The sequence below is a fragment of the Pseudochaenichthys georgianus genome, chromosome 13, assembly GCF_902827115.2.
Source record: "Pseudochaenichthys georgianus chromosome 13, fPseGeo1.2, whole genome shotgun sequence".
In the NCBI taxonomy this organism is placed as follows: domain Eukaryota; kingdom Metazoa; phylum Chordata; class Actinopteri; order Perciformes; family Channichthyidae; genus Pseudochaenichthys; species Pseudochaenichthys georgianus.
The window spans coordinates 13,821,060-13,838,276 of NC_047515.1; the positions used below are offsets into that span (position 1 = coordinate 13,821,060).

Below are 17,217 nucleotides of genomic sequence, written 5' to 3' on the forward strand. Positions count from 1 at the left end.
TCCACCACCATCCTCAGTTTGTGGTTCACAGAAAAGTTCAGCACTCCTTTACTGTTTTATGGATGCCCATCAGCCCAGCTGCCTGTTGTAAATTGACTTGTTCAGGCAGTCAGATGGGAGCTGCACTGATCAGATCTGCTTTATTTTAAAGGCAAACTCCCTTAGTGAAGAGACAAGGAATTATTCACTCTCTCAATCCCAGATCCACCCGTGACTAAATGCCCCAGTTGTAAACCCAGACACAAAGCATGCTATTCCCAAAAGATTTCTTATTTTAAACCGGTGAAGCAGAAAATACAAGACGACTGCATAAAAATGTCTAAATGATGCATTAAAAAAGCAGCTTAACGGCTCGGGAAGACACAGATACGTATGCAGTTCCTGTAAAGAAATAATTATGATATGCCTTTATCTGATATGACTTATGCAAGTACAAACTATAGTAACGGAGCTCCAGGGGAAGAATAGTGCAAATAAACTCAAAAAGCTATTGGCAAGCCAAGCAGTCACATGGAAACAGTGCGGACTGTCAGAATCCCTCCGACATGTGAGATTATTTACTTTTTCTTCAAGGAAGATTTACATTGACTCAGGAACCATAATAAACCTATCCTCCAATGTTGGAACAGCTATCTGACAAACTGCAATGAAAATACCGAACAAGGTGTATTCAGTCTATGACATTCTCATTCTCAAGAGCAGAACAAGAATTTAACCATTTAATCCCTTAACAAGGGTCGGCTAAATAGAAAGAAACCGACCCGACAGATTAATGCCAAATCAGAAAAGCTCATGACGAGATATGAGCCCTGTTATTGATTTCCTTTTTCCTTACTTAGATAATCCTGCATTTCGACTTGAAACAGAGACAAATTTCAGGGATTTAAAAGCAGAAAATTGCAGCTGCCGCTTCCTGATAAACGTGTTTTCCATCCTGATCCAACATGGTGACAGTGTAGTGTGAGGAAATCAGAGGAGAAGGAGAGGACACCTAACAGACACTATACGCCAAAATAACAACCCGATGGAAACATATGATACTGAACTGCATGTTCTGACAAAACAAGATATCATGTAACCCTAGACAGCCAATGTCTGGGACAAACAGTACTTTGATATTTGACTATCTGTTCATATCCCCTAAAATAGTTTTTATTCAGAGATCCAAACTATTTCATCAACACAGAGACATACCGTAAGCACCTCACTCGAGGCCACTCATTACATAGTATTTGTGCAGTCTTATTCACGCAGAGAACACTCAATTTTGTCATAACCTTTCCATTATTTAGGTTCAGTGCTTATGTTCGTGTTTTCATCTTTTGTGTAATACGCAGCCTTTATGCAGAGACCAAAGGGGCTTAAAATGAGGATTGTGAACATATGAAGAGAGCTGAAAATGTGTCTTTTGGATCAACCGCAACAAAACGTAGCTCATTTAAAAATGTTGCCAAAGAAATCAATGAAAATAATGAAGGGCAATTTCCAAAAAAAAGAGCCACTTCACTTTGCAGAGACATTTCATGCAGTGTTTGGGGGAGGATTTGCTAAAGAGCTGACAGCAGAACCACAATGAGCTAAATGCTCAAAGAGATGAAGTTTTAGTGGCCAAGTAGCTCCATTAGTTTCTACGGCGAAAGCGAAGCTTAATCTCCTGTCAGCTCCCCTCAAGCTAGTCTCCCAGGACTCGGGAGCTCTCTCTCCCATCCATCACCTCAACAGGGACCAAAGGGAGACTCCCCAAAGGCACGAGGATCAGAGCAATTTGCATTCACACTCAAACCATCAAGGCCCAACAATCCCACAGTGACTCTTTCTATTTCACTATATCACAACTGTCATCCAAAGGAAATGTGAAATGCCATGGACCGACAATTACAGTTTTTCTTCAAAAGAGAGAAAGTCCAAATGATAATTACTATAGTCTGGCGGTCATCGCTCCATGCCCAATCGGAGGAAACATTTTCCTGCCTGTTTCAATGTTCAACCTCAGACATCTATTTCAGGACTATTTATGAACATTCCAACCATTGTGCTCAGACTAGGGGTCGACCGATAATCGGCTTGGCCTGGAGGGAGGTGGCAGAGACAGTGGGTGAAACTGGTAGGTTTTCGCCTGTTTGGGGAGTTTATATATATATATTGCTCCCATAAAATCCCCGGGGGTTTTTGCTTTGTATGTCGGGGGCGGGAGATCCATGTGATTGGTTGTTGGTCGCGTTGCTTAAATAAAATCCCCAAGCTTCAGACACGCCCAGCTCCAGCTTTTTGAAGCTGTAGTGTGGACGCTCCGTAACTGTGGTGCGGAGGGGGGGGGGGGGGGGGGGGGGGGGAGGGGCTGCGAGTGGAGCCTCACAGTTTTTGACTCAAACGCAGTTTTTTTTATATGTGAAGCTCATTAGCTAGCCAACATGTATCTAGCAAATGTTTAGCCAAAATATTAGAAGTGAGGCTACTAGACTAACGTTAGGTCGACTGTAATAGCCTCACTTTTAATAGTTTGCAAAACATTAGCTAGCACTAGTGTTTTGCAGTTGCTAGCAGTTTATTGGGATTTTATGCTAGATAGACAGATCTAATAAATTAAGCATTATTGTTAGTTAAGCATGTCAGCCTGCAGCCCCACTTCTTGTCTCTCTCTCTAACTCATTGCAGATGACTGCAGTGCACTAAAGAAAAGGGCACAGAGAGGAAACCAGTTGTAAGATGTTTAAAAGTTAATTAAACATAATATATGCTTAAATGCATTTCAAAGAAGTTGTGTTGAGTTGTGTTGGAGTTTGTGTTATTCTACATTTTGACACCAAGATTTTCTGATTTTACTGCAAAATTAATGTATATATCGGTTCCAAATATCGGTTATCGTTCTCCTTAATTACTAATAATCGTATCGGCCTTGAAAAAGCCATATCGGTCGATCCCTAGCTCAGACCCCCTGACTGTTCAATCAATCAATGCTAGCGAAGTATGTGACATTTCATACACAAAGGTAGACTTCAGTGCTGCTAAAAGGAGTCTGAACAACACATACACACTGGGGCAGCACACCATGTGAATGCCGCTTGTCATAAGTCAAAATGAACTCATGTGCGTCAGGCTTACAGTGACAAGCTTGTGCATAGAAATCAGGCAGTTAGCTGCGCAATTAACCCTAAAGAGTCAAGTAAACACAGAAAAGGGCAGAGACACAAAAGATAATGCACCATATGAGAGAATGCATTGAGTGACTGACAGAACTGAACAACAGGGGTCTCCAGGCGAATGAGTTACGCCTGCCAAGTCATTACAAAGATTATAATACACAACTGCATAATTTCCCTTCCTGAAGAACAGACTACATTCAAAGTTAATGCTCTCCACCATTCAGCATTCATTTCCCAAATGTTTAAGCCAACTAAAATTAGGAATTAGAGCTGGGAAATCTCTTCATCCCACCGCTGAGAGTGATATCTATATGTGCTCGCACAGCACCAGGACCCCAGGATGGAGCCATGCCATAAACAACCACCTGGTTGCAAACTCAATTCGCACTCAATTAAATATCAGACTGGAGAGGCCGAGGGATAATGTAAGAAAGCAGAGCGGCTGTTACTATTCACAGATCCATTATTCTCAACGTTCCCTTTATTTGATAATCTATTTGGCGAGAAGCTCGGAATATTTTCTGTTTATGAATTTGGCACTCTTGTGTTTTCTACAAATGGTTATTGCCACGACAAGCACAAATGGATTTCCCTGATGGATAGCTGCAACAGGGTTGTGTTGCTGCTACTTCCATTTGTTAGTGCCATTTTACCACTTGTTTGTGCATTTGTAATGAGGGAAGAGTCTGGAACATGCTGTATATCAATTAGGCCATCAAAGACGGTGGGCATTTATGGCAACGCCCTTTAACCTCAGGGTGAAAGACCAGATTCTTGTTTTTGCATCACAAAAGAAATTGGTCCAAACCAAATGCTGCAATAAAACCGTTTTCCAAGCCCTTCCCTTAAAGAAGATGTCTGAAAGCATGAATTGTGCAGTCCTTTTGGTTTGAAATAACCCTCAGCCATAAAAAAAAGAAGAGCAAAGTTATTCATGCAATGTCTAATTAGGCTTAAAAAACACCTCCTGCTTTGCTCAAATAAGACATTTCCAGGACGCTTTAAGAGCCATTTTCGAAATATTTTTCCACTCCCTTGATTGAACAGCTTCAAAAGATTTCCACTATGAATCCCAAGGGAACCAGTTAATCCTGATCTTCTCCACAAGCAAAGGGATCATCTCAATGTAAATCAGACATGGCTGTTGATCAATCGGTCTTAAACACATGATGCCACAAGGAGCCTCGCTGCGAACAAGGTTAACATCTAATGGGTGAACGACATGTAGTATGTAAAGCGCTTTGAGGGGTCTTAAAGACTGGATAAAGCGCTATATAAGTACAGTCCATTTACCATTTACCATTTACCATCTTGGTTTGTTCTCCGGCTCATAAGAGTTGGGGAACAAAACAACCGAGATGTGACGAAAAACATTTGCCCTAGAAAACAGTTTTCCGACTAGAAAAAAATCACCAAAATGTAAGATTGCGTTAACATGTACAAGCTGCAGCCTGTCAGAGAAAATGAGGACATCAGTGACATACAAAACATGTATTGACCACACTTGACCCTCTTCCATTCCTTTCTTAAAATAGAGGCACCAGACCGAGTATACTTGTCCATGATGTAAACAAACGAGTAAACTTTAGAGTAAGCCTGTAAACGCCTCTGGATAATGGATGACAAACAACACACACCCACACACAAACACAGTTGGGCGTATTATCCGTATACATGATGTTTTACTGTTGGCTTGTTGTGTTTTCCAATTCGAAGGGTGTCAAATTGAATAAGAATAATGGCTATTCTTCTGATAATAGTCAAATACTCCTCCTGAGCGTTTAAATGATTAGGCCCACTTGAGGAAGCTTTAATGTCAGGATGATCAATGTCAAATTATCACTCCATTTATCAACCACCAGTGTTTCCCTCAACACCTCATCCTGCGCCCCCAGAAGACACACACTCCATCTCTCTCCGTCTGCTATAATCTATTATGTATTCAGGGCAAAGTAGAGAACTGGAAAGACAAATGTCACCACATTATGAGTCACAGACAATACCAAGATTGAATTTAAAAACAAACAGCAAAGGCCTTAGGATTTGATTCTCACATGAATGAATTGGACATCATCAACTTACATTCTAATAGTTTGTAGTATAAATCTGAGAGAGAAGAACAGATGATAACAGGCCACAAGTTTCAATTATCATCCATAAGCACTCTGACTTGCCATCACAATAAGATATTGGAAAACTTGGAGAGTACACGGTTCGCATATCGCCATCTGCCTGCTGCCGGGGTTACTTCATTGTATTGTAGCCAAATAAGTATTCTGCAGTGCTTTTTTGAGTGGCTTTCAATCAGCACACTTTCCAATTTTCTCATTTATTTTCCCACTGTTGTTCCAAACTAGACCACATTACATCGATCCACCAATTCATGCAGGGCTGCACATGCACGCGCGCGCACACACACACACACACACACACACACACACACACACACACACACACACCGAGAAGCAGGGAGGGGATGGTATAATAATGCACATATGTCTCGAATGATTCCTTGTTTAAATTCTGCGGCTTACCTTGGACGTGCAGGGCTAGCAGGATTATCCACATCCCCACACACATCGCCATGGCACCTCAACTATCCGGATCCGGTCTGATAAGCCGAGAGTGGGTGAACGAGGCTCACTCGAGACGACAAAGACCAAGCATGCAACTTCTGCAAATCCCACTACGGCTCGAACTAGTCCCTCACTGATCAGTATGAGACTTTCGCAAAACTAGAGGATCGGTGTTGCGCTTCTCCGTACCAAAGCATCAATGTCACGTCTGCGGCGACTTCCTTTTTTTGTGGAAGCAGAGTTTGCACTAAGTGGAACCTGGCCGGATCTCCCAAAAAATGAGATCCAATTACAGCTGCAGATTTGGCGATAAGGTGATGGAGTCTTGTGTTGAGTGTTCTTATCAAAGCAGTTTAACCATCTAGCTCTAGCCTTTGTTGCTCCATCCACTGCAGCGGCTGCAGGACTCTCTCTCTCCTTCCAGGATTGTGGATCAGAGGTAAAGTGGGCGGGAGGTCCTCGATCGATGCTGCGCTGGGAAGTTTCCAACACTTGGAAGAGTTCCTCTGGGGAAATGTCGCCTCGATCTTCCCTGTTTGATATTGACAGAGCACCCAACAGATATTCTGCTGGCACCGTCCCTGTTTTAGTTCCTTAAGTTCCCGGTTGTCTGCAGACACGGACAGTCGGAGTGATCAGACACAGCAGGCCGGTGAAGTTGTTGTAACTCTGGAATATGGTGGGATGTACCCCCCTTTCCTCAGTCGTTTTTTTTATGTGGATGAAATACAGTGTAGCTTTATCCTGCTATGCGCACCGCCCCGCTGATGTGCCTCTACAGTGTGTTCCTGACTATCGCTGACGCTTTCGGAGAGATCGGGATCGGGTGACGTTGTGCAAGGGAGGAGCCTGGATTGTACTGCGAAAAAAGCAAATGCATCGTCTGAAAGAAAGAAACACATCAGCCTTGGTAGCCCCCCTAAATAAGTGAATCTCAAACTTTTCTAGCAGGTCAAAATGACTCCATCTGTAACAGAAGGTGATAACATTGTGCGCAAATGGATAAAACAATTATAGGAGGATTCTAATAGATCCATTGAAGGTACGGAGTGGGAACAGAACAACAGCAGCGTGTACAGTCATGCAGAAGTGAAATACGGTTCATATGACTAAATCCTGAAATGCAGTGAGACTGTAGGAAAACGAGAATCAAAACCAAAACTGACATAGAGGAGAGTCGAGACTGAAGCAAATTTCTTAAAGGAGAAAAAAAACATCCTCCCTCATATGAATAAGCCTAACACCCCTTACTGACTGATCTTGAAGTTAAAAGTATCAAAGAAAGAATGAACTTGTTTGTTTATTATGTCAGTTTCCCTCATTTTATCCCAAGTGGTAAAACATAGGAAAATATTAAATTATGAAATTTAAATGTCATCGGCAAACAGAGACAAAGAGAAGCATATACTCAAAATAAAACACCCATTATGCCATAACCTTTACATTATTTCATCAAGTAAGAAAGTGTTGTATTTTTAATTTGCAACGAAACATCAGGGATACCCTGTATGACCCCTGCAGCACCCCAGACCTCATGTGATCCACAAGTCTGACAAGCATGTCAGGATGGGGCACTGAAAGCTAAAATATGATCCATCCTTACATGTTCTCATAGTGAAGTAACGTTGTCAATTAAAAATAGGGGAAGAATAACTGGATGGTGCTTTTGGAGGGAATGTTCTTACTTTTCAAATTATTTATGTGTGTATGTGCATGGAAGATGGAGTTGACAAACAGTACTAACCCCCCTATGTCCTTCCTTCCTTCCTCCTCACTCCCAAGCTAGTTCATCCATTTCTCCAGAAACAACATCAGTCCTTTGCAGGTATACTGCCTGCAATGAATGGGAGGATGAATGTGATAACACTTCCCTCTTGTGGACAATAGTTCAGATAATTACAGCATGCCAATACCATCTTGCTTGCTCCCACGCGGTCAACATCCTGTCTTTGGCTGTAATTCACTATCAGGACCACGGAATTATCTGCTGAACAACAAGAAAAATTACCTGGCATGACAAAATGAGCACTGCGCTGGCTAGGCCAATTGGTTATTAGGGTCAGTATAGTGTACGGCAACATAAATCATGCTGTGTAAAGTGGAATACCACATGAGACACACTCTATCTAAGTGAAGGATGTGTGGTTAATAAACATGCCTACAATCCTGTTAAACACAATAAAAACCAGAGTAGAGCAACCAAACTGGGAGCATAAAGATAAGCTGCAAGACTTCACATTTTGCCAGATTAAAAACTGCGAAGAAAAATGAAACCACTGCTACTTGAAATTCTGCATGCTTATCCCAAAGTGGTGGTTTTAGCCAAATGGAATCATGTTAACTGAATGTGCTATTTAGTGTGCAGCTGAAACAGGCACACATGGAAAAAGAGACATTCATGGTATCCCATAAGGTAGCATGAGTATCTAGGATTATGAATAAAATACACAGTATGAATCTACAATTTCGATGTTATACTACTTATTTACCTTAGAGAAGATAATCACTCAAAAAAGCTTTAAAAGTCAGCGCAGCAGAAATGAGGTAGTCTCAATCTGATTTGAGATTTGGGCAATTTGGGAGGAAGGGAAATTCACTCCTTTAAAGACAACTGCCTTAAATGTACCCTTGAGCAAGGCATTTAACAAGTTGCCTTTGGCGCATTATCTCTGATGCCCTCTTTATTGAGTGTCTGTGGTTATGATTGATTTACAGGCTAGCTGATAACATTTGATATACTCCTAGCTTTTGCCAGTGCTCAAGGCCGGGACAGAGCCACTGTGGAGATGTAGGAACTGTTCTGCATAGTCATTTTGTAGATGCATAAAAAAAAGTACTGATGGCTAAATAAATGAAAGTAACAGATGAGGGGTTTCACTAATTAACACATCCCTTACGAATAAACGGTGATGCTGCATTTATTTTACTGCAGAGAGAAAAGTTACTGATATTTTGCTGATGATGATTACTAGTGCATTAATTAAGAAATAGAGAAGCACTTATATGTTGTCACTTTTAGTTTCCACAGCAAATAGACAAATAGACTATTCAGTTAAATCAGACACCTGTGAAAATGATCACAGATAGCATGTGATGTTTTTTGGATATACACAATGTTCTCCAATCCCATTCACACTTGATACATAGGAACAAAATTACAATTGAATTCATATCGATCTCATGAAACTCAAAAGGCACATTTTATAAACACAAACCATGCAGAAAAACGACTAAATTAATTTACATCATAACGTATATCAATAACTGCTGTTGCACAGGGTGTGAGCCTAATTTGCTTAAGTCGCACATTCTGTCATCACCTCTGTCAGTGATGCAAAAACTGACTTAAATATAAAACATGGCATCTGTGGTTTTGGTGACCTAATATGAGCTGTCAATATTGAGCAGAAAAAGAATGGCAGTAGTTTGGCAAAGTGCTGATGAGCATGCAACGCAATCCAGGATTTGGCAGTCCAGAGTAGCATGACATCTGCATTGGGCCAGACCCAAGTCTTCCTCCCTGGAGAGCAGACAACTCTTTTGATCCAAATTATTACTTCCCCTGGCATGAATGAACAGTGACAGAGAAATCTGTGTCCTCAGAAACTGTGTTTGTTTTGAACTGAAATAGATCATCAATGTTACTGTATATAATATCTGATAATGTTGGAACAAATTATATTCTTACTTCACATTGTACATATTTTATAAAGCATAATGCTCATATTCACATCTTGAATTAACATACAGTACATCCCTGCTAGGCTGATTTACTTCATTAGCATAATAATTTGTTACATTGCAATTATAGGCTTATTTACCTCATTCGCCTAATAATTGTATATAATTGTTACATTGCAATTATATGGTTGCAAACCACTCAAATGTATTGACTTGATGCAATGGATGGTAATTGTTTCATCCACAAAACATAGACTGGTAATGTCTTCTTTTCTGAAAGGCAAACACTTAGAGGATTAGCAAATGGTTAATTTTAAAGTCACATTTTAAAGACGTTATCATATGATTTGTAGATTGAAGTACTATTACAGGAATAACAATGTTAAGGCCAGTAGCTCCAACCCAAACCAGACCATGATTCTAACTGATGGGGCTTTCACACCAACGCGTTTCCAGGGCCGGTTTGGCGCTAGAGCCTGAAAAGCACCGGTTTTTCCTGTTCACACCGCAGCGTAGCCGCCTCTAAGCTCCGGAATCCGGTTTGTTTCAAGCACCACAAAATTGTCGGTCTAGAAGCAAGAACTGCATACGTCACGCTTACGTCGAGGGGGCGAGATTAACCTGAGCTAACAGTTAAAGGTGAGTACAGCAAATACAAGTTGTAACAAGCAGTAGCACCACTGAGCAAAGTGACTAGAACGCAACCACACAAAAAAAACACACTTTATAAAGTCAGGCAACACTAACCAGGCTTTGTGTGATTCTGTTTATGTGTACCTTACTTTGACCATCCGTTCGCTGTTGATCATTGTGGAGAGCAGGCAGACGTTTTGTTTTGTATTATAGCCAGGGGAGCGGCGGCGCCGTAAGGGGGTGAAAAGTTAGGATGATTCTAAGGGCCCGTGACTGACAGGGGCCCCAAAACGTTTTAGAACATTAAGAAAAAAATGTTAAGTAACCTTTCATCAATCATCAATAATTAACATTAATATAACGTCATATTGATGATGTACTCACTAAACTTATGATTCATTTAACTTATTTTCTTCCAAAAGTTAATTATCCAAAGCATCGAACACCCCCTCTATTTATATGTAATGGTTTGGTCCTGCCTCCAAACGCTGTGCAGCACCGGCCCTTTCTAGCAGAGAGACTAGTGCGAGCATGTGAGGATTGATGCTAGTACTTACGTGTGTACAATGTCTCAACGACTAACAAAGTCAAGCTTTCAAGAAAGAAAATAAAGGAGAGAAAGACAAGAAAGAGGGACTAAAGGGCGACAGTATGTCACCCAGTTTTTCAAAAGAAAAGGTGCGTGTGGTCCATGAGTGGTAGAAATTAGTCTGTTAGCTAAGCGTAGTCCATTGTAAATAATAATTGTAATGTTTTGCTGACATTAAAGGTGGGGTAGGTAAGTTTTAGAAACCGGCTCGAGATACACTTTTTGTTATATTCCATGGAATGCTCTTAACATCCCGATAGCAATGAATATATTAAATGCTTTGACAAAAAATCCATCAAAAAATATCATCTGTGGAAGCCGTAGTACTGTAAAAAGCACGACCAATCATCTGAGCCGGCCCGGCTAAAGTAACTGGATGGCCTACCTGCCTGTCAGCCTTCCATCGGGGCACAAACTTATCTCGTGCCCTCATTGGTCATGTGCGCGTTCGTGTGTGTTGGAGGAGGGGCTCTGTAAGGAAGTGGCAGATTTTTTCCGGCTGTGTATTTTCAAATTCTAGAGCACTCGAGCTGGTTTCTCCAAAATTACCTACCCCACCTTTAAGTACTGTTAATATCTTCACAGAAAATTCAGAGGTTTTTCATTTCATTCCTCTTTTAGCTGACATTTAATAAATGCAGGTACATTTTTAGCAGCTATTCATACTAAATCAGTTGTCCCTCCCCCTGATGCCAGGACCAACAGATCCATCTTTAGGCTCCGCAGCCCTGACCCCCCATAAGGCTTTGCAGTCTTGCCATGCTGTCCATTGAAAGCCAGTTGGTTAGAAAGCTGGACTTTAAGGACTTGATCAGTGACTTTGCCTGTAAGAAGGCTAGGCGCTGGGCTCTTGGTGAGTAAGGCTGAGCCAGGGCTCGTAATAACTGTTGAAGGGCAAGGCTATGGTAACGATATTGGATCACTACACACAAGATGCATGATGAGAAAAAGACTGAGAACAGGTAATAGGCTCTGATTTAGCACCACCATCAGACCTTTTCACTTCCATTTCCATTTTGTTGTCCGTTTACACTTTAATACCAGCTTATTTTGTAGGAGTTGGTATGTATATTTAATAAAAAAATCTGCTGCTTATGTTATTTTTGAATTTTATAAATGATAATATTGGTGTTAATGTTCACTTTATTTTTTATTTAAGAGGTCATGTATATTTAAGTTACATTTATTTTGATGTTTGAATGTTACATTCAAAAATGTTAATAAAAAGGCATACACCATAAAAGATGACTATTGAGGTCTATTGTCAGGAATGTTAGTGTTAATAGTGAATTATACTGCAGTAGAATGTTGCACGTCTGCGCAGTGTTATATGTTCACCGCTCAGTGTCAGTAAATATTGTGCAGTTAGTATTGGACTACAAGATAGATGCAAGCCTGTACAGGTAGAGTTATTTAAAGCATAAATGAGTGGGTTGGGTTCTGGAGGTGAGGTTACAGCAATTGTGCTTGGTTGGCATGGCCTGGGCCTGGTGGTGGGGCCCAATGTGATATATTTTCATGGGGCCCAAAATCCCTGGCGGCGCCCCTGATTATAGCAGCTATCGGATGGAATCAATACATGGGCTGCACAGGTTGTCATGTCCGACTATCACAAGTAGAATCATAATGAAAAATATGCCGGTATAAAACGGCTTATGCCACAATAGGATGGCAACAGCAAGTAGTCAAGATAGTCAGTTTAGCTTTGGTTGTTATGCTAACATCACCCATTTTATACCAGAGAAACTTTGAAAACAGCGTTGTGATGCCAAACAGCGTCAATTCATACTGAAACACATTCACTTATGGGGAACTGGGGATATGTATCAGCTGCTTGTGTGACAGTCAGACAGTGAATAGGCCTACTTTACAGCGGCTGCTGCCGTGTGAGCTAATCCGGAGCTAACGGGAGAATAAACTCCGGTGGAAGAGCAGCACTGCAGCGGTCGGTAAATGCCGCTGAAACACATTAATCAACGTTGTTATTTAATTTAATCTGGCTTCGTATGATTAAAAGCAACATGATCATCGACCCGACGCAGTCCCCCGTTGTTGTTGTTGTAGAGAGCGCCGTATCGCCGTTGGGGAGAAAATCAGCGACGTAAACGGTGACGTCATGACGCAGCAGCGGCAGCACCAGTCGGGTTCTGGGCGGTGTGAACAAAACGGGGGCTGAAAAGAAAAACCGGTTCCGAACCAGAAAAGCTCTAGCACGGAGCTAGAACGGGAATCGCGTTGGTCTGAAAGCCCTATGAGTGATACTGCCATCCGTCAGCGTCGCCGGATTCATTTCAGAATTGGGGGGGCCAAAAAGTTGTCAAATAACTGCACATAATTAACAAGGTTCCTTGTAGTAGTTCCATTTACTGGCAGTGGGGGGCGCTGCATAACTACGTAGCCTGTATTAAAGCAAACAGAAGAAGACGACATTAATTTATGCACTTTTTTTTAACACACTCTTTGAAAATGAGACTTTTCGTGGCTGTCCAGGAGGCTTGGGCACCTTTTCCAGTTATTAAGTCCGGAATTTACAAAGCTGTCATCTCCACATTTGGAGAAAGTTACAAGCCGTTTGACAGCAGCAAATCTGCATATTTCACTGAAGCAGCCTGTTTCGGTTCAACGATGCCGACGGTTTTGACAGTCTCAGCGGTCGCAGAGCTGCTGCTTTGGGGTTCATCTGGCTGCGCTGGATCTAGGGTTGAAGGGCCAGGCTCCGGAGTTGTGGATGTCAGGGATGTGACATTGAAGTTGTTGAAGTTCAGTTTTGCTTGACTGTATTTTATTTAATTATGCGCTGGTTCTTATGACATGTTTGCGATATCAAGGCTGACACAGAACAACGTAACAAAGAAACAAATCTAAGCTTTTTTATTGGTTGTAATGTACATAGATACATTTGAATGGTGTGACAATGTCCTTTTTGATTGGATTAAAATGTAATTCTTCCTGTTATGTGTGCCTGCTTTATTTTACCTAATGCAATATATGAGCCTCTGTCGCTGCCTGTAGCTAATGAGATTGTCTTATCATCCCCTCAATTTGAAAAAATAACAAAATATACACAGCTAGATCAGATCGCGTTCTTTTTAGATGCGACTTTAGAGTAGAGGGGAATTCTTGAAACGGGATGTACTGTGTTCCGCGACATCCGCCGCTGTGAAAATGTGGGGCAGGGTGGTAAAGTGGGGGGGCCAATGGCCCCTTGGCCCCCCTGCTTCCGGCGCCCCTGCCACCCATACAGACAATGAATATAAATATAAAAGACATGCTAAAAAAAAAGGACTCAACTGGAAATACCATTTAGATATTTGGTGACACAGTCATGGACCCCGAAACACACATCCTAGAGAAAAAAAATCCAATACTGCAATGGTTGAGGCAGCTGATTTCTTCAAAGCATTATTTCTTTCTCCAGAGACCAATCCAATCTGTTGGTTTTCTGGCATTGGCACCAAGTGTAGCACCAAGTGCTCTAAAATCACCGAAATAAAAAAGGAGGAAGTATAAAGAGATTAACTGTCAGTGGGTCCTAAGAAAATCCCAGAAAAGATTATATGACAACTTGGTACCCCTCTCACCTCTGGTGCTTCAGTGTTGGACAAATTGGAGGTAAAATACCTCTGTGGCCAAAGATAAATGGTTTATGAGGTATCTACTGCGGACAACGGTATTTTAAATATACATTTGATACCTGACCTCTGCCCACATTCTGCACTTCAAAAGGAGGAAAATGCAAATGAAAACATCTGGACTGGGCTCTCCGACACATGAAATGTATCATATTCTGTGTTATGTTTAATGTAGCATATTTAACGGAATTCTTTGACCTGTCAAATATCAGAAAATGAACAATAATTAATATTCATACGTTTTGTTCAAAAATCTAGTTTTTAGACCCCAGCACCAGACAGGATATAAAAAAAAAACATCATGTACAAAAGCACAAACAATGAAGTTAGGCATGAAGCACATTACAAAATGAGAACACTAAGCGTAAAAGCACACTCAAACAATGTAGGTAGAGACAGTGATACACAAAACAAAAAAAATGTTATGCTTAAAAGCAAGTGCTGCTAAGAACATGTTTTAAAAGGTGTGTTTTAAGAAGTTATTTAACACTAAGGAGACAGAGTGCATTCCCGAGCTCTTCATGCAGAGCACAGTTGGGGATCCGTCGTCTGTAGTTTTAAGATTGCAGCATTGTTGGTAAATGATGCCTTCAGCAAAGTGGGTGGTAGTGTGAGTATGAAAAGGGTCACAGAGATAATGGAGTGCAGAGTGGTGAACAACTTTGTATGTCAGTGTTATGATTTTGTTCCAAAAGCGGAATAGAACAGAAACCAGTGTAAGGTTGGTGGTACACTTTATCTGTATTTGGTTGGACATGTTTGAGAATATGGGCAAAAAAGTTTGGAACATAGGGACGTCTAGTTGATGGAAGGATGAAGAACAAAGCCTTCCAGTAATAACATTTCGAGGCAACAAGGGCATTAGCCAACTTTTCACCATTAGGTGGTGACAAGAAGGCTCCTAATTTTTGCAATGGAGTTATATATAATAAATACAAGACATGGATGTTAAACATGACACTACATTTTCATACTCAAGACAATTGAGATACTGGAGTATTGTTAATAGTTTGAAGTTGTTCGCTTAAGGGTCATTCTACAGAAAAGGTGGAAGTACTGTCACTTACTTTTGCAGACACCAAAATACATGACGTTGATCTAATACATTACATGTCACTTGTTAGACGCTTTTATTCAAAGCGACTTACATACTCAATACTGTGGGCAATCCCCACAGGAGCAATTTGAGGTGAAGTGTCTCAGGGACACAACAGCATGCTGACTGCAGTGGGGTTTGAACCTGGTCCGAACACCAATGCACAACCCACTACATCACACGCCTCCTACATATATACTCACATTCAGTATATATGTTGAATAAATAGAGATTGTCTTTGCAATGGTACTACATTCAAAAATTCAAAAAATTGTTTTATACATTGCTATTTATTTAAAATGCCAAGTTCAAGGAACTGCCTTGTCACTTTGATCATACATGGAAGTGGAGCCTATAGTTTTCATTTTAAAACAATTTGTTTCAATAAATAAATCTCATTCATATTTACATAACATTAGGCTACATACATTGATTATAACACTGAAATGGTAACAAAAAACGCTAATTATTATTAATAATATCCAATAAATGTCACGTCAGTCACCAAAAATTATGTCATTGGTGTTACTGCTACACAAAACACTTTTATTTTTGAAATAATGAACTTTCTCTGAAGTGCCTCCTGTAACAAGAGATCATTTGAGGCAGTGCAGTGGACAAAGACATAAGGAAAGTCAGATACTTCTTACTTTGTTTGTTAAAGGTGTCATTTTATCTTCAAATTGTACGTGCGTCTTTCAAGTCTGTCATTAGTGTTACTCATTGCATAGCCCTAGGGGTGAACATTGGAATGGGAAAATGTATTGTATTGAAGAGTTAAACGATTTTGATATTGACTGAAGCCATATTTGGTCTGACACATGGCAGCCATTTTGTTAAAATGGTAGTGTTTTCTCCAAATTGTCACTGGTGTTACCGTCACTGGTGTTACTTTTCTTCCTGGTAACACGTAACACCAGTGACATTCCTATGTAAATAAGCTTTGTATAATGTATACAAATAACACAAATAATACAAATACTTTAAGCTCTACTTGTTGTGGATTCATCAAGTTAAGAGTTAGTTATTGCTATTCAACAGGTTTTAGATGTGTTTAGAAGGAATATATTTCAGCAGATTTGTATCACCCAGATTCCACCTTTTGATAAAAAAACATTTCAGTTGATACAGAAAACAAGTGGGCCCAACACATAACCTTCAGGTTCGATAAAAACCGCCTCAGTGCAGTTCCTGATATGTCTAGAACATTGAGTAGGATGAAATGACTGAGTGTGTCGAGGGATAATACCTGAGTTGCCCAGAAATTGTGCATTCTAACATTTTTGCCAGGAAGGGAAGATTGGATATATTTTTGTAGTTGCAGAGGTCCTCTAAATCTATACCATTTCCCCTTTTGTGTGTCAACAGGATCCAGGGGTAATGCCCCTCATTGTGAAATTCAGTTTAGAGATGTAGTTAAAAATAACTTTATTGAAACTGGATAGTCCAGCAGATCTCAACGGAAATCAATGGGAGCAGGGACATGAACAAAGCCTACACGCTGCTATCAATATATTAATTTCTGCAAGTTTTGACGATAAAAAAGTAAAAAAAATCGTGGATGCTGATACTGTATGTAGTTGGACAACACACTCTCACTCCCTAAGCGTCCAATAGCGACGTTTGGTCAGTGTCCGTGGCGTCCAATTGTGACGCTCCTAGGCTCCTTCAGCGTCATAAAGGGACGCAAATAGCTTTCAACTGATTGCAATGTATTCCCATCTGCGTCGGGATTTGACGCTCATGGAAGCACGGCATTCGTTTATGTCGGCTGCCCTTAAAGGTAATGTGAGCGTCCATTCCCAGGAGTAAAGGATGGCAGAAGACACTACACTACCCAGAATCCCCAGCTATCGTTTGGACTACA

At 40.8% G+C, this 17,217-nt stretch overlaps 1 protein-coding gene across 1 annotated transcript in view; it reads right to left on the reverse strand.

Moving 5' to 3' along the window:
• Positions 1–6,868, reverse strand: part of nectin1b (nectin cell adhesion molecule 1b) — an 80,698-nt gene extending 73,830 nt beyond the window's left edge. The window contains exon 1 of the mRNA XM_034098000.2: positions 5,678–6,868. Within this exon, the coding sequence (XP_033953891.1) occupies positions 5,678–5,729 (52 nt within the window). The 5' untranslated portion in view covers positions 5,730–6,868. The remainder of the gene's footprint in view (positions 1–5,677) is intronic.
• Positions 6,869–17,217: the final 10,349 nt, after the last annotated feature.